This window comes from Narcine bancroftii, chromosome 10, assembly GCF_036971445.1.
Source record: "Narcine bancroftii isolate sNarBan1 chromosome 10, sNarBan1.hap1, whole genome shotgun sequence".
Lineage (NCBI taxonomy): Eukaryota > Metazoa > Chordata > Chondrichthyes > Torpediniformes > Narcinidae > Narcine > Narcine bancroftii.
The window spans coordinates 39,168,246-39,190,618 of NC_091478.1; the positions used below are offsets into that span (position 1 = coordinate 39,168,246).

The 22,373-nt window shown below is 39.0% G+C and overlaps 1 protein-coding gene across 3 annotated transcripts in view; it reads right to left on the bottom strand.

Annotated features, from left to right (window-relative positions):
• ipmkb (inositol polyphosphate multikinase b) overlaps window positions 1–22,373 on the bottom strand; it is a 113,744-nt gene that overhangs the window by 56,742 nt on the left and 34,629 nt on the right. For all 3 annotated transcript variants that reach the window (XR_011345561.1, XR_011345560.1, XM_069900685.1), the window contains exons 3-4: window positions 19,044–19,140; window positions 16,898–17,070 (exon numbers count right to left, since the gene is read on the bottom strand). Coding sequence is in view for 1 of the 3 variants with exons in the window: in XM_069900685.1 (XP_069756786.1) it covers window positions 16,898–17,070; window positions 19,044–19,140 (270 nt within the window). In the remaining 2 variants the exon portion in view is untranslated. The remainder of the gene's footprint in view (window positions 1–16,897; window positions 17,071–19,043; window positions 19,141–22,373) is intronic.

Here is a 22,373-nt window from a genome sequence, read left to right on the forward strand (position 1 = left end):
CAACAGCATCTACACTTCCAAGTTCTCCATCAACTTGGAAGGGGGGAGTGGCAGTGACAGCCTCATAACTATACTGTTGTCAGAGCAAGTCAGAGGCTGGGCATCCTGTGGTTGACAGAAAAGTTTTTTTTCCCCATCTACAAGGTACATATCAGAGGCAATCATGGAATCTGCTACAACTGCCTGTATAAACGCAATTCTAAAAGAACTCAAGAAACTCCTGGTGCCTTAAAAAGTAGCTGTGCAACTAATGGATGCATTGATTATTGTCTTCCAAAGGTCCCAAGATTCTGAAAAAAAAAAATCCCAGTAGTCTGGAAAACAACACCAAAAAATTAGCACGGTACTGAGAGGAAAAAAAGCAGGAAAACATGGGCCAGTGAGTCCAACAATTGTCACTGGAAAACTGCTGAAGGATGACAGGACTAATGTATCAAAATAAATTGGATGATTACTCTTATATTTACCAGAATTGAGGAAAAGGAGTATCACCTGAAACATAAAATTCTGTCAGACAAGATGCAAGAAAGATATTTTTGCAGTGTGAAAGCCCAGAACTTGAGATTGCATCCAAAGATTAAGCCTTTTAGGACTACGATGAGTGGAAATTTCTTCATTCTAGGGTGAATTCCTTTACCATAGAATGTCATTGAGTCCAGATCATTAAATATGTTCAAAAAGGAGTTAGATATCACTCTTATGGGTAAAGAAATCATTAGTGATGGAGAGAAAGCACGACGAGGATACTGATTTTAGATGATCCTTCATCATTTTGAATGATGGAGCAGCCTCAAAGGGCCAAATGGCCTTCTCCACCACTTACTTTATATACCTCTAAGTTTACAATGAAAAATTAATTGCAGAATGTGTAGAAATTCAATAAGGGCTGACTTTATTTTGTTAAAGAAAATCCCTGATTGATAAATTTATTACTGCTTTATTTTGAAGAATTCTTTGTGCGTGGTGGATAAAGGGGTACCAGCAGGTGTCCTGTATTTTTATTTCTAACAGACACTTAGTAATGTTCCACATAAATGGGCACTGCACAAGATATGACCTGGTGGTGTATTTGAAGCATAATATTACCTGACCTAACAGAAAATAAATCAGGATAAGTGGCATATTTTCAGGTTTGCAACATGTAAATAGTGAAGTAGAAAGGTTTACAGTACACACTAATTGAAAAATAATGAGTGTAAAGTAGCAACATTTCCAGCTAATACAAACAACAGGTGGAAAAGAACAATGCCAGAATGACAGACTGAAAGGAATATAGATCGTCAATGCACAAATAAAACCCCAGCATTTCGAATACTGTATATTTTGGAGAAGATAAATCAAAAAACAAAATACTGCTTAAATGGAGAGACTACAGAATGTTGCTGTATAGAGAGATTTAGATAGTCCATACATGAAGGACAAACATTCAGCAATGGAATATAAAAGCTCTGCTTCAATTATACAGTTTTACTGAGACCACACCATGATTTCTGTGTAAATATTTGACCTTCTTTTTTTAAAGAGGGATTATATAGGCATTGATTTCTAGGATGGAGTTATCCAATGAGGAATAATTACACTGACTGAAAGTAATGGGAACTAATCTTATTTAAACAATATTTTTAAGGGGCCTGATAGAGTAAATAGTGAGGGAGGAGTTTCCTTTGTGGGAATACCATATTTTCACTCCTATAACATGCAGAAAATCATAAATGGTGTAAAATTATTTTCATATAACACGCACACACATATACTGCGCGGGTAGTATTCTAAATTCTGACTGACAAAACCAATTTGCATTTAAATTGGACATGAGATAAAGCACATACCAGCATCTTAATCTCCTGCAATTAACACTCCATCAACTTCACTCCGACGGGTCAATCGCTCATTATATACATAATATGCTGCTATTACACATTAACAAGCTTTGGAGAGGAACCAATTAAATTGGTTGAAGAAAACCTCCAGAGTTGAACAAGATTTTAATTCTAATTATGTCTCAAATCAGAGGCACTTTCTCTAATCTCCTCCCTGAAGGACGGGTCTGGGCAATTAACATTGATATGATGCAATGCCCTAGCCAGAATGTCCTGTTTATAGCAATACCATGGCATTCAGTACAAAGAGCTATTCCCAAAATCAAAAGTTCTCATGCCCACTAAAATTGTGCGCATTCTTTCATTGCTGCTATTATATTCTCATGCTGGTCATAACATTCCCACGCTTGCTATTAAGAGTCATGTTCTTTCATTGCCGCTTTTATACTGTCATGCTCGCTATAACATTCCCATGGTCACTATAAAACTGCTGGCGCGTCTTTCCCACAGCCGCTATAAACTGTGTGCATTCTTTCAATGCCACTCTTATAGTCGCACATGCGCTAAAAATGGTCAGTTCCACTTTCCCACGCCTGCTACTAATTGTGTGCACTCTTTCAACACGTAAAAAAAAATACGCATATAGAGCACACATGCATATAACATATGGAGGGGGTGCCTAGTTTGTAAAATAGGCATATAATGCGTTATATGCGTAAAAATAGGGTATCTTGAACCCGTGGACAAAGTTTCACAAAGATTTTTGGATTACAGTTGCATCGGATGAATTATGAAGAACAGTACAAGTGAATACCAAACAAATCAACCAAAACCTAAATGATGGACAATTTACACGGATACATGGGAAGAAATGCTGGGATCCTCTGTGAAGACCAGAAGGCAGGGTTGAGCAGTGAGTGACTTCATACAACTCTCTTGAGAGAGCAGAAGAAAATTTCTTCAAAGTAGGTCTACCTTGAGAATTTGCAGAGAAGCAGCACAATAGAGAAACACAAAAGCTGCAGATGCTGAAAAACGGGGCACACAAAGAGGAACTCAAAGGAGTATATTTGCTCAGGCCTGTAATTTTTATCACTGTAGTTGGTTTATTTTGTATACTGCATATATTTTCATAATAATCAAGTTATGTGGACTAATTTTTCGGGTCAAATGTCGGGGTGAGGGAGGGTTTGACTTTAACATGGATACTACTTTTGACTACGGTAAGTTTCTGTATCATTCTAGGCGTCGGGAGCTTGGATAGCTGGCACCGGGTGCTAAGTCTGCGCTCAGGACGTCAGAGACTCAGATGTTTGTGCAGTCATGGCATCGGGAGCTCGGATGGGAGGGCGGTCGGGGCAAGGATCCGCAGTCGTGATATTGGGAGCTTGGATGGACAGCAAGGATCCACAGTCAGGGCGTTGGGAGCTCGGAAGCGTGGGTGATTGGTGCCAAATGAAAAGTGAGGGAAAATGAATCAACTTTTACTCAGGATATATTGAAAATATGCAATTGTGGGGCGGGGGGGGGGGCAGGAAGGGGCTTTTATACAGGGTCAACTGTTACACAAGTATATACGGTTCCAAACACCAAAATGCTGGGGAAACTCAGCAACTCATGCAATGTTCTTTATGTAGCAAAAGAGACTAACCAATGTTTTGGGCCTGATCCCTCCCTCAAGATATAAATTGAAAGCAGGCAGCTGCCCGAATAAAATAGTAGGGTGGAGGGGCAGGAGTACAGGCAGGGGGTCATAGGTGGATATGGGTGGAAGAGCACAAGAAAAAAAGCTGAGGTGATGGGGAGAGGGGTTAGCTCTTTGAATGGAGAAGCTGGGGGAGAAATAGGGGAAGAATAGAAGGTTGAGGAAGTCAGGGGGGATAGATGGAGGGATAGGGTGATCAGAGGGTGAAGTAGCAGGTAGGAGGAGGTGGAGGGTAGGGGAGTCGGAGGGAACTGGGGAAGGGATGAGAGGGTCTGAGGGCTAGTGGGTGGGAAGAAAAGGGGATGGTCAGACAACCGGCAGTTGTCATGTACCTGTTTGGCTGCAGCAAATAAGAAGTTTAATGCATTGCTATATAATAAACTCACATTCAACATTGGGTGATATGGATGTTAGGCAAGCCAAAGGGCTTGTTTCTGTGTAATAAGGCTATGTTTGAAAACAATATTCAACTGCAATAATCTCAAATGTCCACATACCTCGATGTTTAGTTGATTTAAAGTGCTGATTTATGAGGAAAAAAGGTGTTTTAAATAGTTTTGCTACTACTTTGAAGCTGTATTGAAAAATGTCATCAATTAATTGGTGGGTGACAAATTCACAATAAGATGGACATGTTCACCTTGGCCTCCTTGCTCATCACAGAGATTAAATTATTCTTCTTCTTTCTTTTCTTCTTCTTTGGCTTGGCTTCGCGGACGAAGATTTATGGAGGGGGTAAAAGTCCACGTCAGCTGGGTAAAACCATGCCAGGGAAAATAAGTAATTTTAATGGCAAATAAATCTTGAGGAATAATTTTTCCATATGTACCTAACACAAGTTCTGAAAGTTTTTTTTAAAGATACCAGTAGATGCTGTGGGATATACAAAAGGTGCTCCCCTATTTACAATGGTCCAACTTATAATTTTTCAAAGTTAAGAGGGTTTGAATCCGTACTTTAAATTTCAAGTTCCCGCACTTGCGATATGTGGTACGCTATGCTCTTGTGATGCTGGGAGATGGCAGCATCGCACAAGGGTATCGTACAGCAAACTCTCTTGCGATGCTGACGCAACCATGCTCCCAATCTCAATGCTTCAAACATTCTTCATGCCCAGTGTGGTGCTTTCAGCTGTGTACATTAATGGTTTTTTTCAATGTGGAATAAAGGTATCGTATATTTCAGCATATAATTTGTCGTAAAACCCTCAAAAATCACTCAAAAAATGGGGGTCAACTTATACGCCAGATTTACCTTTGAGACCTTAAATTCACCATATAAAACAGACACGTTGATTCTGCCTACGTCGATGTTGGAAGCACCTCCCACTGCCAGCGACGCCGCTCCCCAACACCTCACCACTGCTGGACGCCACCATAACCACTTCTACCTGGGACACTGACATCGCCGTAGCCGCTCCTGCCTGGTAGACTGAAGTTCCTGCTCCCGCCGGGAGCACAATGTCGCTGCTCCAGCTCCCTGGACCGCTGCTGCTCTGCCCGGTAGACAGAGGTTATTTTTTCTTACTTAATTTACAACTTTGTTACTTGTGATTGGGGTGTTTTAAAAAATTTTGAGTGGTTCCTGGGAGGCCTGGACAGCCCAAAGAATGAGGGTCGATTTATTCGCCAGATATACCATAAAACCATTAAAATGAGGAGGGGGGTCGACCTATCAGCTGGTCGACTGAGACAATGAAATATACGGTATTCAAAATTTAAATATAAAATACAGTAGGTGCAGTATTCTTTTTCAACTTACGATTTTTAAAAACTTATGATGGGTTTGCTGGAACGCAAAACCATTGTTAGTTGAGGAGCACATTGTAGAGTGAATAAAAGCTCTCAAGATTGGAGGGAGAACACATGCTTTTATTAGCTTATAATTGAGGATAGGGTCTTACAATGGTTTGTAAACTCGAATTTTTGAAATGAGTTGATAAATATAATTGAGACTATCAGAAAAATATTGAACTTATGAAATGACACAGAAACCAAGATGAGCACAATCAAGTACTTAGCATGGATACTTTGAATCTGTATTTAAGTAACAGCTTACACACATCTTCAAAGGTTCCTTAAAGATTCTAAGAGCTAGATCCATCTTAATTACCCACCTTTACTGAAATAGTTGACTTCAGTCAGAATAGGTTACGGATTGGAAATGGGGAGGTGTAGCAGAGTAGAGGCTGAGCAAGGTTGGAGAGCTTCCCAAAGAAGGATTAGAAAAAAGATGTTAAGGTGCAAAAATCCCCAGTGGCAATCCACAGAAGATAGACAGATAGTTTAGAGAACAATAAAGAGATAAAAGAATGGGAAAGAAAGTAAAAGCAACAAGAGGACAAAGTGAAAACAGCCTACCTCATGGCAGAGAAAGCAAAGCTGAGGAGGGGCTTACCCAAGGGTCAAGGATGGAGATGGCTGCAACGCTGGCACCTGAACAGGGACCTTCAGGTCAAGAGAAGAGCGCACGGGATAAGGTGAGCGAGGGCAGCCTGCAGGAGGCTAGCCCAAGAAGGCGCCCAGTGACGACAGCAATCATGGAGCCAGGAGCGGTGTCAGCTGCAGGATTGTCAGCAGTGCAGGAAGGTGGTCAAGCTGGAATGGAGAGGATGGCAACAGATGCAGACATAGCAGTGGTGATGGCGAGGACAGGGAGCTTGGAGGCTTGAGGTTGGGACACCCGGGCTGAGAGGGAGAGGGAGGAGACATCAATGACAATGCCAGGGGTGGAACCAGGTTGAGGATGAGACATCAGCGGCAGAGGGAAACTGGGAGGCTCAGGACCAGGGGAGTCAGACCTCAGCAGTGACAGAGAGAAGGAGTCCACAGGTTGAGAAGAGAAGAGCCAGGGAAAATGAAGACTTACCTGGTAAGATCTCTCCAACAGGCAGATGAGAGGAGGTCGGGTCCGGGCCGTCGGACAGCACCCAAGACATTAGGCCTGATAGACTCCAGGAGCAACACGGCCAGAGGGAGAGTGACAGGAAAGATGCATGGCAGGGCAGCCTAGACTCGGAGAGTGAGCTGGGAGGAAGATGAAGAAGAAAAGCAAAAGGAGGTGAAAGAAAGACAGTGTAAAGTGATAGAAGATAGAAAAAAGAGGGAGAGGGTTTGATGTCCTTTACCAAGGAAATATTAGAGGTAATTTGGCAAATTAAAAAGACTTTGAGGACACTGGTGTTAGGGCAAGGGGCTATTATAGAACAAGTGCATTTAAAATTAAAGAGGGGTGGGTGATCCAGGAGGTAGTCCTCCTTCAATTCCAGGGCCATGGGAGTGGCTATTTTGATAAGAAGGAATGTTCCAGCGGTGGTCAAGGGTGTGGTAGTGGACTCGGTGGGGAGATTGATAATGATACATTCCCAAATATACTCAGAATCCTGGACACATAAATATATATGCCTAAATTTCAATGATGAAAATTTTATACAAGATATATTCTTGAAAGTAACTGAAGAGTGTGAGAATGTCTTGATTGGAGGGGATTTCAATTTTTGTCTGGATCGAGTCAAGGACAAGCCAGCAAAGAAAGTCTACCCTGGTCTTTATGAAATAAGTGAATCTCATAGATGTCTGAATAAGGCTGAATCTGAAAGAAATTAATTACTCCTTTTATTCAAGACAACATGATTTTTCACTAGAATTGATTTATTTTTGATATCAGCCCAATTGGAGGGTAGAATAGTGGAAACCAAGTATTCGGCACAGCTACTGTGGGACCACTCTCCCTTGACTTTATCATTAAAATACCAGGTAAGCAAGCCTTGATATATAGATGGTGTCTGAACACAATGCTGCTGGGAAAACAGAATTTTGTAGCTTTGTCAGGGCCCAGATAAAATTGTTCTGTGAGACGAATTGCCCCTCTACTGAAGATAATTTCTTAATATTGGACATTTAAAGTCAGATCATTGGATATACCAAAAGCATTAAAAAGAGGCACGTGAAGGAGGTTAGCGCCCTAGAACAGGAGATAGCTCAATTGAAAAAGGACTACCAAAGAGCGGGCACAGCAGAAAAATACAGGAATTTGGTGAACAAAAAGCTCAAATGCAATACGTTGCAAACATATAAAATAGAAATGTTGATTTTACAGTCTTGTCCTGGCAGGTGAAGGTGGAGGAGGTCTCAAGAACAATTAATGCGATTCCGAAAGGGGAAGGCAAGATCTCATATAAGCCAAAAGAAATAAATGATACATTTGGAAGGTTTTTCAAGGAATTTTGCAAATTGCAATCAAGGGGTGATCCCACCAAAATATATGATTTCTTGCTTTCATTGCACTTCCCAAATTTGGATAAGGAAGATCGAGAGGGGTTGAATTCCCCTTTCTCTAAAGAGGAAATCACAGAGACCCTGAGCTCTTTGCAAGCTGGCAAATTGCTGGGAGAGGATGGTTACCCCATTGAATTTTATAAAGAGTTTAAAGTTCTGCTTATGCCCCTTCTTATGAAGGTGGTGGATCGAGCGGCGGAGACATACCCTCCTGGAATCTTCCTCAACAGCAATCATCACGGTGATACCCAAAAGAGGCAGGAATCCTTTGAGCCATGCCTCATATAGATCCTCTAGTTATTTAATACAATTTAATAACTATACAATTACTGCAAAAACATTAGTGAACAGGTTGGCAAAATATTTTCCAAAATTAGCAAATCCAGATCAAGTTGGATTTGTAGAAAGGAGATCGTCAGCAAACAATATAACTAGACTGCTTAATATAGTGCATCTGGCACTGTCGGGGGTGGATCCAGGAGTGGCCATAGCTCTGGATGCGGAGAAGGCTTTCGACAGACTGGAGTGGGACTTTTTAAGGTACTGGAGAAACTGCAAATTAGATCTTTTTTTAATGGGGAAAATTAAGACCATCTGTGACCCACCCTAGGTGTAGTAAAGCGGAGATTCTAATTCAACAGGGGAATGTGTGTAAATTTATTTCTCGAATGTATTAGATATTCCAAAGAATTGCATTCCCCTGGAGAAAATCACATACAATCTAAGGAGGAAACATGATACATTTGTCAATGTGTGGCAACATTTGTCAATGTGTGGCAACCATATGTGAAATACATGGGCGTGTAGACTGACTGGCTTCCCCTCCCCATGAAATATGGATATTATAAAAACCTGTCTTCGTAGGGAAAAGATTGGGATTAAGGAAATGGAACATGGCACAGGTGATGGGCATGTTTTCTTTTTAGCCCCTTTTTAATTTGTTTTATTTTAGTTTTTTAAAATTTTTTCCTTTTATTCCTTACTTGAGTTATTTAGATAATTAGGTTGTTCTTTTTTTAAGATTAAGATTAAGAAGACAACCAGTGATGGAGGTGGAAAAATCCGTTAAAGAATTGCGAGAACATGAAAAGGAGTTAGAGAGAAAAGTAGATTATTTGGAAAATCAAAGTAGAAGGAACAATGTGAAGATTGTTGGTTTGCCGGAAGATATGGAAGAACAAGATCCTCTTTGTTTTTTTACAGAATAGATCCCACAAATATTGGGACAAGAATTTTTCTCTGGAGGCTTGGTATTGGAAAGAGCTCATAGAGCCTTAAGAAGAAGGCCTCCGCTTGATCAATCACCAAGACCCGTAATAATTCAATGCTTGAATTATTTGGACAGAGAAACGATACTTCGTCTAGCAGTGCAAAATGCGAGACAACGACAAGCTCTGTTAATGATTCAGAATAGTAGAGTTTTTTTTATCCCGATTTGAGTCAAGAGGTTATTCAGCGTCGGCGTCGATTTAATCCAGTTAAAGAAGTTCTGTGGTGTAAAGGCTATAAATCTACTTTTCGTTATCCGGCAGTGTTGAAGGTGTTTTGTGGAGACTTTCAATCTCGGTTTTTTGAGAATGAGCGTGAAGCAATTATTTTTGCTGATTCGTTGCCAGATGTAGGCGGACAAAGACGTAGCCCACCATTGTCTCCTAAAGAAAAATCTGGTTGTTCTGAAAATAGAAGAAATGGTAGAAATGGGAGAAATGGGAATGGAAAGAGTCTAATTTCTCCTGAAATGGGGTCGTCGAGTTTGGAATCTCTTGGATGAATAGAAGAACTTACTTATTCTTACTTTATTTTTATGTCATTATGATATCGTTGTTATTTTTTGTTTGGCTGGGAAGGGAGAGATTTAGAGCAAATCTATTAGTCATCAGCCACGGGTGGGTGATCCACACCCAAGTTTGGTTTAGGAATTACTATCTTTTGGTAGTTTTTTTGGGGGAGGGGTGGTTTATTTTTTTACTTTATTTTTTTTAATTTTTAATTTTATTTAGACTTTAATTTGTGGTTTCTTTTTCTCCTATTGGAGGGCCTATTTATGTTACTTTGAGTTTTTATATATAGCTATTATTAGTTCTTAGTAATATTAGTGGATATGTCAAAGTTGAGGTTTGCTACTTTTAATGTTCGAAGTTTAAACACATCAATTAAGCGTAAACACATTTTGGCGTATATTAAGAAAAAGAAAAATTGATGTCGCTTTTTTAATATGGTTTTCATGAATCACATCTGTGTTTTAGATGTGGTAACACTGTTGGAACTTTTTTTCCACATAGTTTGGTTATGTGTATCTATATATATATATATATATATATACAATCTTTTTGGAAGAAAGTACAATTGTTTCTGTAATATCTGTATAAGATTAAGATACCTTTAGATCCAACAGTATTTTTAGTGGGTAGTTTGCAACCTTTGAAAGGTCTGGGATTAGATAAATTCCAACTTGCTTTTGTATATTTAGCATTATCTGTAGCAAAAAAATGTATTGTTAGTACGTGGAAAGATACGAATATGATTGATGTTAATAGATGGCATAATGAGATGAAATATTGTTTAATAATGGAAAAAATCACATATGTATGTTTCGCGTGATAACTAGTTTTTTTTATTAATAAGTGGTTGTTATATTCAGAATATTTACATTTTGATTTACATTGATTAGATCTTAATATGTATGCTTAATTTTTCTTTCTTTATGGCTCTCCTTAGGAGAGTTGGCTGAAAAGGGGGGGGTGGGTCATTTTTTTTTCTCTTTTTTCTTTTATATATATAAAATATATCGTTCATGTTTAGTTTATTGTTATATATGTTACTTATCTGTATTTTGAATGAATAAATAGGGTTTTTAAAAAAAGAAGACAACAACCAGCTGCCTTTTATATACATTATTTTCCAGTACTTGTGTGATGAAACAAATCAACCTCAAGCTTGATGAATAAAAAGTGGTGGAATTTGAGTACGATCATTATAGTACAGGAAAGTGCAGTGATCGCACCAGAGAGGGCACAAAGAAGATTTAAAAGGCATTGGCCAAGACTGGAACATTTTTAATTTGCTGTTATTTTCTTTGGAACAGAGATGTGGAAAATTGTGAGGCATCAAGACAGAATAAATAAAATGGACCCATTTCCCTTTTCTTTTTTTGGGAACAGCATTGAAATCTACAGCATTGATCCATAGCAATTGATAGGATTAAAGAAGGTAAAAAAAAATCACATAAGAAATTAAAATGTTTAAATTTGCTGCCTGAAAGTGGGCATTAAAGCAGAAGCTCAACTGATCTCATTTAAGATGTACATGGATGCATACATGAAGAACCTACTGGTAAATGGGATCAGACTGGATAGCTTTATTAAGTTTACTGTTATCTGATTGCACAAGTAAAACCTGATGAAACAGCATTTTCCAGACCTCGGACATGCAGACACAACCAGACATCACACTCAAACGATACATATGCAGGACAAGTATTCCATCTATACAAATAAATAAATAAATATTGCTTTGTGCATCTGAGTGTCTTGGATGGTTAGTATGAGTAATTCCTTTGGTTGCTCTGCATTCTCACTGCCCGTGGGAAGAAGCTGTTCCTCAGTCTGATACTCCTGTATCTCTCCCCAACGGGAGCAGCTGAAAGATGCCGTGTCCAGGGTGGAATGGCTCCTTAATGATTTTGCGTGCTCCCTTCAGACAACGATCGCAGTAGATCACGTCGACAGTGGGGTAGGGAGACTCAAGTGATCCTCTCTGCCAGACGCCAGATAGTGGGATAATTGGCCTCCTTCTGGGTCCTCTATTACTATAAAGAACTTGCATATTGCATAAATAAGGGATGGAAAACCAAAGAAAACTTTTCATAAACAAGTTAAAACATATTAAAAAGATTACCAAGTACATTTGAAAGAATAGCAGAAAATGCTAGAATAGGCACTTGCATTTGAAAATGTGACCACGTAATTTTCAAATCAACGGGATCCCATCACCTCCATATGTTCTTCTATATCTCAGGGAAAAAAATGTGCTCATCAAAGACTTTTATATACATTATTTTCCAGTTCTTGTGTGATGAAACAAATCAACCTCAAGCTTGATGAATAAAAAGTGGTGGAATTTGAGTACGATCATTATAGTACAGGAAAGTGCAGTGTTCGCACCAGAGAGGGCACAAAGATTGAATCAGATGGTTGTGCTAAATACTGTCGACTAGAACTGATAGATATCACAGAACACTCATCCTTGGCTAAACATCAACAATATTTTGAATATCAACAAGAACAAAGGGCCAACAGGCAGGTGCAGGTATGCACATTTCTAATCAAAATGTCAATTTTAAACAAATGATGTTACTCTCTGGAGAAGGTGCCATGAATTATAGTGTAGCCAAAGGCGATGGTTTGAGAGATCAGGAACAGACTCAATAAAGAAACCCAGCCGTATTGAGAAAATCTTTCTTAAAAGTTATTCTCTATGTGAATTACATTTGCTTTGTCTCTCAAAGGAAGAAGGCAGGAAAGTAGCTTATGGGTGAAGTATTTTGCTATCACATGCTTTCTTAAAAAGCTTTGAAATTTAATGTCATTTGAATAATCTCCCCATTTCAGTCTTATTTTTTCAATTTGATGGAGACTTGATGGTTGAGTCCCTTGTGCTTCCTCACATCAGGGTTTTGCAATTATACAATATGTTACATGCAAAGAATGGTCTTCTGTTTCTCCTAATCCTGTAACCTGTTAACTATTTAAAGAAAGTGGAATAGAACCTCAATAGACCAATGCAACAGACAGCAAAAAAAATTATGATTAAATACAGTACAAAGGATATTTCAGATATCTGAATTTTTCAGATAAGTGGTCATTTTTTAAAAACAGCCCAGTAGCAACAGCAAATCAATGGTATCAATGTTTAAACAACAACAAACAACAAGGGAAGGTTTTTAAGCATTAAAATAATGTTTAATTCTCACCAAAATAATGCTGGCCGTCGCCAGTCCCCAACTCCGCCGCCAATCACTGAGACCTCTTAACCACTGCCACCAATCCCTGACATATCCCCATCGCAGCCACTGATCCCCAGGGAGTTGCAACACTCATTGGCAAGTTGGCGGGCTCCTGTCTCCCTGTGAGCTTGTTCTGTCAGGGGCTGTTCCGGCTTTGCGTCCTGGATCTCGATGTTGGAGCCTGACACAGACCCAATCTTCGCCTGCGCACACTCCCCCTCCCAATCGCCGCCAACAATCACCAACACCTCCCCACTGAGGTCCCACTCCAGCCCGGGAGGGCCAATCTTCTTGATGATGCCAGGACAAGGGATCCTTTTTCTTTGCATTCACATACCACCTGAAGTAATCCTATGGCATCCGGTGAGCTATACATTTCACTCGCTTGTGGCTGAGTGTCAACAGCATGGAGTTTGAGAGGGAGAGTTGGAGAGAAAAGTCACTAGGGAAAGGTAAAGAGAGAGGGGAAGGGAGTTACCTGAAACGAGGACAACAGTCCTTCTAATTTCATGTTGGGTGAATTTTGTTTCAACCTGTGAGGCCAGTACGGCTCTGAAAAAGTTTTGGATAAATGAAGATTTCTGATTGTTTTGGATATCCTCATTCATCTGAAATTTTTCAGAGATGAACAGACATCACTTCTGGGTCCAAAAAAAATTCAGATAAATGAGGATTTTGGATAATCTGATTTTGGATAATCAGAGCTGTATTGTATATTCAAACAATTAATTGTTTACTGATGCTGGGTTTCAATAATCAATAGTGGTTGTTGTTGATTCGGATTTTTAAACTTTCTTGCCGTTTTTAATTTGGTTGCATTAAAACCTGCTTACACTGTATGAAACTTCCACAGCAAATTACCATAGTGAACTGTCCTTTTGAAGGGTTACAATTTCCAACCCTCAAAAGGGAGATTAATGCCTTTAAGTAGCTCTGTCAATTGGTTGTCAAGCAAAGAAGAAATAAAAGTGAGTGAAGATTTCATAATTCAAAAACAATCACAACAGTAGAAAAACATTTTGATCTTTGAAACTATCCACCAAGCACAAAATTTTTAAGATCCTGAGGGAATTAAACAGCATTGGTGGGTTGTGGCTGTTTCCTCTCTGGCAGGTTTAAATATTTTGTATTACGATCAGCAGGAATCTCCTTGCACAACAGACTATAACTCTGGTTTTGAACCTTTTTCTTTGCATTCACATACCACCTGAAGTAATCCCTTACTAACTATAGAACACCTATGGCATCCGGTGAGCTATACATTTCAGGATGCAGCAGTCAATATTAAACACAAAGTGTTGAAAGACAACCCCTCAGTTTTTACTGAATGACATCAAAGGGTTATATTCATAAGATTACTAGATACAGGAGCAGAACTAGGTCCACTGGCCCGTCAACAAGACTGCAGGCATATGACGGCACAATCAATGAAATTTGCCATTACATGGAAAAGGAAAGTGAAGGAATTTTTAGTCAATTCCTGCACTGCAATTTATCCTGCAGGACCTCTACTACTTTCGGGGGAAGCCTACAGTCTAAATTGCACCCCAAAACTCATCTCATGAATTCAGCGTCCAGCTGATGAATCAGGCCACGTCGCTCCACGTAAAAGCACCGGGACTAGAGCGCATAGAAACTTAAGGCGTGCAGTGTAAACGACCATAAGGAGTAATTGTGTTAATTTATGTTAAATTTTTCCGACATTGCTGTCTAAAAAACATGAATGACTAAAGACTTAAAATCCCTTGAATATACATTGGTAAAGCGTTCCTCAAATAGCATTCTTCACAATGATAAAGGGATTTGATCAATTAGATATGCATAAAAGGTTACAATTACATTCTCAAAAAGATTTAGAGTATGGAGTTCATTAAATTTTCAACAGACACCCAGTAGGTATCACAAAATAGAAGGAAATTCATATGGCATGCTTTACATCACTTTCACTAAGCCTTGGAGCACTTTAAAGCCAACTAGGGTGAGTACCTTTATAACGTGAGCCACATTTAATGATTAAACAGGATGACCAACAGGAGCTGAAACGTTCAGACCTGCCTGTTCCCATATCAACAATTTCCATTTAAATAGCAACTTCAATGTAGGAAAAAAGCCCCAAAACACTTTACCATATTGTCATCAATCTAAACATTATAACAAGCTGGACAAGTACTGTATTAGGAAAGGATACATAAAAGCAAGAAGACTTAGGGAAAGGATCAGCCTTGTTTGTTGGCATCCTAGCAATTATAGAGCGATGAAATTTGAGGATCAGCAACATTCCAGCGCCGGTTAAAAAAAGTTAGCTGTGAGGTGAAGTTGTGCATCGTCAGCAAACATGGAAACCAAAGCTTTGTTTTTAGATGATGTTACCAAGGGCAGTAAGTAAGTGAGTACAGGCAGACAGAAAAAAACTATTGTTGATGATTCTTTGGCTATAACCAGATAGTGTGAATAGACAGGCTAGAATAGGGGTCTCCCAAGTTGTTGATATCGACCCCCGGGGATTGATAAATGCCAGGGGGGTCAATAACATGGGAGGAAGGGTCGAATTTAAAATAGCACAGCTGCCGTCACCCCTTCCCCCCCCCCCACCCAGATCCAGCATAGCCGCCATCGGGTAGTGGGAGGCTTACCAGCCATGAACCTTTGTGCGCTGCTGTCACACTTTCCCCTCATCACGCATGCATCAGCAGGCACTTCGAGCATCACCATCACATTTGCCCTTCATCGTGCATGCACCAGCTGGCTGCGCATGGCCTGCAGACTCCAGATAAGTGCCCTTTCTGCCCCTTAATATGTCCTCCATTTGGGGGTGTAGGGCCTACACCCCAAAATGGAAGACAAATTAATGTACGGCTCAAGGGGGCACTGGACAGAGGGCAGAGGGCTCAATAGCCTGACTATCTGACCTAAAACCGGACAGCTAGCCACCCTACCCAACCCCCATCCATACCTGGGGATCAATGAGGGACCACATAGTCCCTGAAGGGATCAAGAGTCTAAAAGGTTTGGAGACCCCTGGCTAGAACAACACCAATCAGGAACAAAACAATGGAAAGATATTTGAAAGATGGCAGAGTGAACCAACAAAGCTACAGAAAGGTAACAGGGATTGTTTCAATCTTGTAGGATTGCATTGGTGACCAATCAGAACATTTTGCATTGGTACGTACAGAAACCTAGCATTCATAGGATAGCTAACTTGGATATAACATTACTAGCACAACACCAAGTACAAGATCCCACCAATAAATAAGGACATTGCTTGAGGATTATGGCAACATGGTTAGATTTCACATGAGGAAGGGCAATGGGTTTAATCACATTTAATACAGGAGCATCAAAGGAAGTAGGAACATTAAATGGTGAAAGCACAACTTCAATACCTATTTATAAACAGTGTCATGCAACAGTAACATAAATAACAGTTACATCTTTTTGGGATACAGATCATAGAAAATAAATCTTACTTTTCCTGAAAGAAAGGAAATATTTCAAGACAGTTAATTTTAAAATAACACAAAGGACCACATGTATTTGTGCTGACAACTGACCATCCCATTAATATGGAAATTCACATGAAACACCCCCCCCCACAAGTAGATGTGAGCACTCAAATTTTAAATTTCTGGTCAAAGAATTGTATTTCTCCTCCAAAAATTCTGTTTCCCCGTAGCATCAAATTATTTTTAACCATATAACCATTTACCAGTGCCATGTTGGCCTTTCGAGTCCACACCGGTTCACTAGAACAGCTAGTGGTGTGTTCATTTATATTCCTTTAACCATGAACTGGAGAATCTGTTTGAATGAATTTGCATTTCTTTTCCTTGGTTACAGCAACCAAATCTAGCAACTTAAGAATATTCTGCTTATTATTTATTCGTGACATCACTCAGTCCACATGTTGGAGTACAATTCACAGCTGTTCTGCACAGATGTAAAGTCCGAATGTTAATGTTGTCTTGCCAACAATGGCTGTGCAGATCACCATCCTTTCAAACTTAAAAGTTTAGCTCTAACAATCAAAGGGCAACAGCAAATACATTTCACAATGAGGAGTTTTGATTTGACATTAAATGTATCTTACCCTCATGCCAAGTACCAAGAAACCAATTTCTTCCATCAGTGGATATTTGCTGATCTGCTGTTGTATTTTCTCAGCTGAAGCATCAGGGTCATAACTCTTTTTCCCAATTTTAACATCCATGATACACGGTTTACTGAACCTGCGTGTCACGTCTTCCAGTTTAAGATACAACTCTGAACTTCAAGGTTAAAGAGCAAACCTGCCTCAGCACGGTTCATGAAATATCACTGTGCACTATTTTAATTACTTCATTATTATTTTCAAGACAAGGATACTATCATACATTTCCTTCACAATTTCATGCAAATTATTGATGTTTATAATTTAGCAACGGGAGGGATGGATGGGAAATCTACTACAATCAATTAATGTTGATTACAAATAGATTTCTTTAACATAAAAATCAGTTCGTCAACCATGAAAATAGTACAAAAAGCTGCAATGATATGGAGTAACTAAACAAAATCAAAATACAAATATAAGAATGTGAAGAGTACTTTCAAAGGAAGCTAAATACATCAGCAAGTTTTGTTTTAAATTGTTTGAACATTAAACCTAACCAATAACTGTCAGAGGGTATTTTATATCAATAAGGGAGCATTTGTGATAAAGTGGTAGTAGTTAGGAATGTCCTCAGGCTAATTCATTCTAAACTCTTACATGGTTATTGCACCGTCGAAAAACTGCAATCAATTATTATTTGCACTGGTGACAGAATGATCATTCACACCTTGGGTGCTGTGTCATCAATTCAGTTGTATTCCATCCAAATGGCTATTTTTATTTCAAATGCTCTCAATGCACTCTCAATGAAGGTTCTTTAAAACAAATCACCTGGTCACACAGAAGTAAATTTCAAAGTCGTGCTTTACCTACCACTCAGCTCTGGATCAACTGTAAAAAAGCAAATAATCCATATGGCTGCTTTCAATACCATTATTCCCTCAGTGTTGGTCAAGACGCTAGAAACTCTGGGCATCTGTTCCCCCTTCTGCAACTGGATCCATGATTTCCTCATCGGAAGACCACAGTCAGTACAAATTGGAAACAACGTCTCCCCATCACTTATTATCAACACCGGCGCAACTTAGCCCACTGCTCTACTCTTTATATACCCATGACTGTGTGGCCAGGCACAATTCCAATGCTATCTACAAATTTGACATTGTCGGCAGAATCACAAACGGCAATGAGGAAGTGTAGAGGAGGGAGATAGATCAGCTCGTTGAATGGTGTCACGCCAACAACCTTGCGCTCAACGTTAGCAAAACCATGGAGATGATTGTGGACTTCAGGAGGAAGTCAGGGGAACACTTCCCAGCCCTCATCGAGTAGTGGAGAGGGTCAAGAACTTCAAATTTCTGGGTGTCAACATCTCCAAGAATCTGTCCTGGAGCATTCATGTCGATGTAATCACGAAGAAGGCTTGCCAGTAACTATACTTTGTGAAGTGTCTGAGGAGATTTGGTACATCATGGAAGAGTCTCATCAACTTCTACAGGTGTACCGTGGAGAGCATTCTGGCTGGTTGCATCAACTCTCAAGACAAGAAAAAAACTCCAGAGCGTTGTTAACTCAGCCTGTGACATCACAGGCAGCAGACTTCACTCCATCAAGGACATCTACAAGAGATGGTGTCTTCAAAAGCAACCTCTATCCCTAAAGACCTCCACCACCCAGGCCATGCCCTGCTACCATCGGAGAAAAAGGTGCAGGAGCCGAAAGATGAGCACTTGGCTGCCATCAGATTCCTCTGAATAATCCATGAACCAAAGACACTGCCTTACTTTTCGTGCACTTTTAAAACAAATTATTGTTGTTATGAGGCAGTTTATATGAATGTTTGCACTAATGCTGCAACAAAACAGCAAATTTCTTGACTTGTTCAGGACAATTAAATTCTGATTCTGTTGGGGAGGGGAGTGATGGGGTAAAAGGAGCAGGAATTAAATCAAAATGTTTAGATTAGATCAAGGTCCAGACATTTCTGTCCATGACCTGCTGACTTCCTCCAACAATTCTTTGTTTGCAACAGGAATCATTAAATCAATAAAATCCAGATATCATGGGTCTTGATCCCAATAATCTAGATCCATTAGTCAGTCACAAAAATTGATTCATAGTTGTACTTTGTTTAAAAGGATACCATTAGGTGCAGTTGTTGGTGCCCAGGTGCCAAGGAACTTTGGCAGGAATTTACGTAGCTCTAAGAATACCTGATCATGACACGAAGAACTAAACACCTGTAAAGAGAAAGAAAGAATGTTGGAAACCAAAAAATATTATAATAGTATATTTGAACTGCAAGGAAATTTGTTAATTCATGGAAGTATTTATCGAATGGTCTCCAGAATATCTTTTGACCAAAATCATCTCAATCAGGAAGTAATGGCATTAATAATCAAGAGTTGTTGCAGGGCAATTTAATCAACAAAACTGAAACAAGTTCATACATTTTGGTATTAAAAAAAAACTGTCAATCAAAATTTGTACATCAATTGCTCAACCAATAAAAGTTCAAAATGGGTATTAAACCTAAACCTTTCTATTTATTCCTATAATTAAACATTCACTGAACACTAGCAATGTATATTAGAAAAAATCTAAATCAGTAATTTCAGAAAGATAAATAAAACTAAATAATATTAGCTAAAATATTATATCAAACCATGGGACAAAACCTTTAAAAGTCAAAGATATAAACAATCTGATGCAAAGATCAGCCTCTAGACTAAATATACTCCAATTTTTAACAAGTAAAATTGCTCAATATTGAATCAGTAGTAGGTAATAATCACCTTTGCTCATGAGATTGATTTTGCACAGTCACATTCTAAAACGGGGGGAAAAAAAATTCTGCAAGTCCAACAACATACCCAGAAAGTGAAAACAAGATGACAGTTTCAGGAAAATCGATTTGAGTCTGCCTGATAAGCACAATATTTCTCATGCATTCTGTTTTAATTTCAGATTTCTACCATCTGAAATATTTCACAAAAGTGATTCTATATTCAGGGTCTGTCCCGGCAGTAACTCCCAATTATTGTTCAGCTACTTCTATAGCAATCGGATCTATATTAATACTTCAAAAACTCCAATGGTCCAGGAATGTGCTCCTCACCACGAATGGCAAGGCCACTCTCAAAGCCTTCTTTGATAGGGAAAATAGGAAAGAAGAAACATCAACACCAAGCCATAGCATGCAATTAATCAATATGACCACCTCATAGATAGCTACTTCATCATGCATAGTAGAAATCTAAACAAATTAAGAACAGTCCAATGATATTTATGGATTCTAATCTTTTGTTCTTGTAAATTTTGTTCCAATAGTTTAATTTTAATTTAAAAAACAATCAATAGCTTTAACTACACCATTTATTATTGGAGATCAGATGTATATAATTTACATAATTTATACACCAGAACTCCCATAAAAAAAATTATAAAAGATTTGGGAGAGTTTGAGAACAAAGCAACTCAAAAGACGACCATAGCCAAACTGCATCCTTCCATGCATTTCTTTGCACAATAAACAATATTTATATTGAAGATTTATAATAAAGAATAAAAATAAACATCAAAATAAAATAAAACAAATACATTTACACACTAATCAAAAATATAGGTATCATATTCAAATGAATAAGGACTCCAGTCTTTCACCAACCAGAACTGACTGCATTGCATTGATAGATTCGACAGAGTGAGTACCCAAGCACATCCATTTTCAAAGGGGACCATATGACCCCCTTCCACCTGGGCCACAGCACATTTAACAGGGGGCACAGACTGAAATCATTAAAAAAACTATTTTTGATGTAGCCCGTAAGAGAGAAATGTGGAAGAAGCCAACTACACTTGACTGCTTCACAGAGAAGGGGGCTTTTAAACTTTGAGCGGAGTCCAAAGGAAGCCATAGCCAGAAAAAGGTTGAGAATGGCGGCCCTGGTATAATTAGGGCAGTTTTATCTCCATGTCCAAGGCAAAAATATTTACAATCAGTGTACATATCTCTTGATCTATCAGATTCCTATCTTTTAATTATGGAACTGCAAATGACCCAATATTTTGAACTTTATATGTGGCTGGATCACCCTCATTTCTTCCTGGCTTTAACACATGCATAGTTTGCATTCCAACACACATTCCAATTTCCTGAAACTTTTGTCAACAGAGTGTCTTAATAATCACCACTGATCTCTCTTACCAATAATGGATCAGGTTGAGAGGGAGGAATGGAAGAGAGGAGGAGTGATCAACTCTTTTAATTTTGACAGAGGTTTCAATTCTAGAATAGCCCACTACAACATTGCTCTATTTGTTTCTAACTGCCTTTTGAATGCCATTAGCATTTTATGCAGTTTTATTTTTTTTGTAATTAGAATGGTTCAGAACATTTTTAACTAAATGCCTACTTTTTTTTTTAAAAACTTTATAGCAGCCAGAAATTTCTAAAAACAGGCTGGATGCCAGTTTAATTAATCAATCAAGGAGTTATGTGTTGGAGCACAGTGACTTTCTCCCTCAGCTGGAAGAGAATCACCTAAAATGAGCATTCTTTCTAGTTGAACGTGGATGTACTTATTATGGCATTGCAGCATTTTATTCTAAATTATATCTCCAAAGCACATGGCATGTTTTGGTCATAAAATTCTCTGACATATGACAGATATCTGTGGCAAAAGAACCACAATCAAGCTTTACACAACAGCTGCTAAGAGACTTTATTGTCATATACGTTGTACAATGTACATATATATGCACTGACATTCTTACCTGCTGCAGCGGAACAGACACTTTGAAAGGAAAAGCTGCAAAAGCAACTGAAAATCAGTAGACTTGATTGAATTAAGAGACAATAAATAGATAACAATAGATAACTATTTAGTTATCTTAAATTTAGATTTAACCATACAGCACAGTAACAGACCATTTCGGTCTATGCCACCCAATTACATCCGATTGACCTACACCCCAATCCATTTTTGAATTGTGGGAGGAAACCAGAGGCCCCGGAGAAAACCCACACAGACACAGGGAGAATGAACAAACTCCTTTCAGACAGCGTAGGATTCGAACCCTGAACCTGATAGTGCACGTCGAGCGTTGCGCTAACCACTACCCCAACCATGTCGCCCTTTGTATACTAAAAGGGACAGCAATAGTGCAGACAATCCTTTAGCAGAATTGTAGTTTATAATTAGTGTAGTAAGGGGAGGTTCAAGAACCTGATAACCATTGGAAATGCTGGTCTTCAGGCTCTTGTTCCTTCAGCCCAAAGGTAGCAGTGAAAAAGGAGTGTGACCAGGATGATGGGGATCCTTACAATGTTGGCTGCCTTCTTGCGGTAGTGCTTTCACATATTCAATGATCCTGTGATGAATTTGGCTTCTTTAAAAAAAAAATCTTCAGCAACCTTCTGCATTTCTGGGCCGACAAATTCCCAAACCCGGCTATGATCCAACCTGTCTTT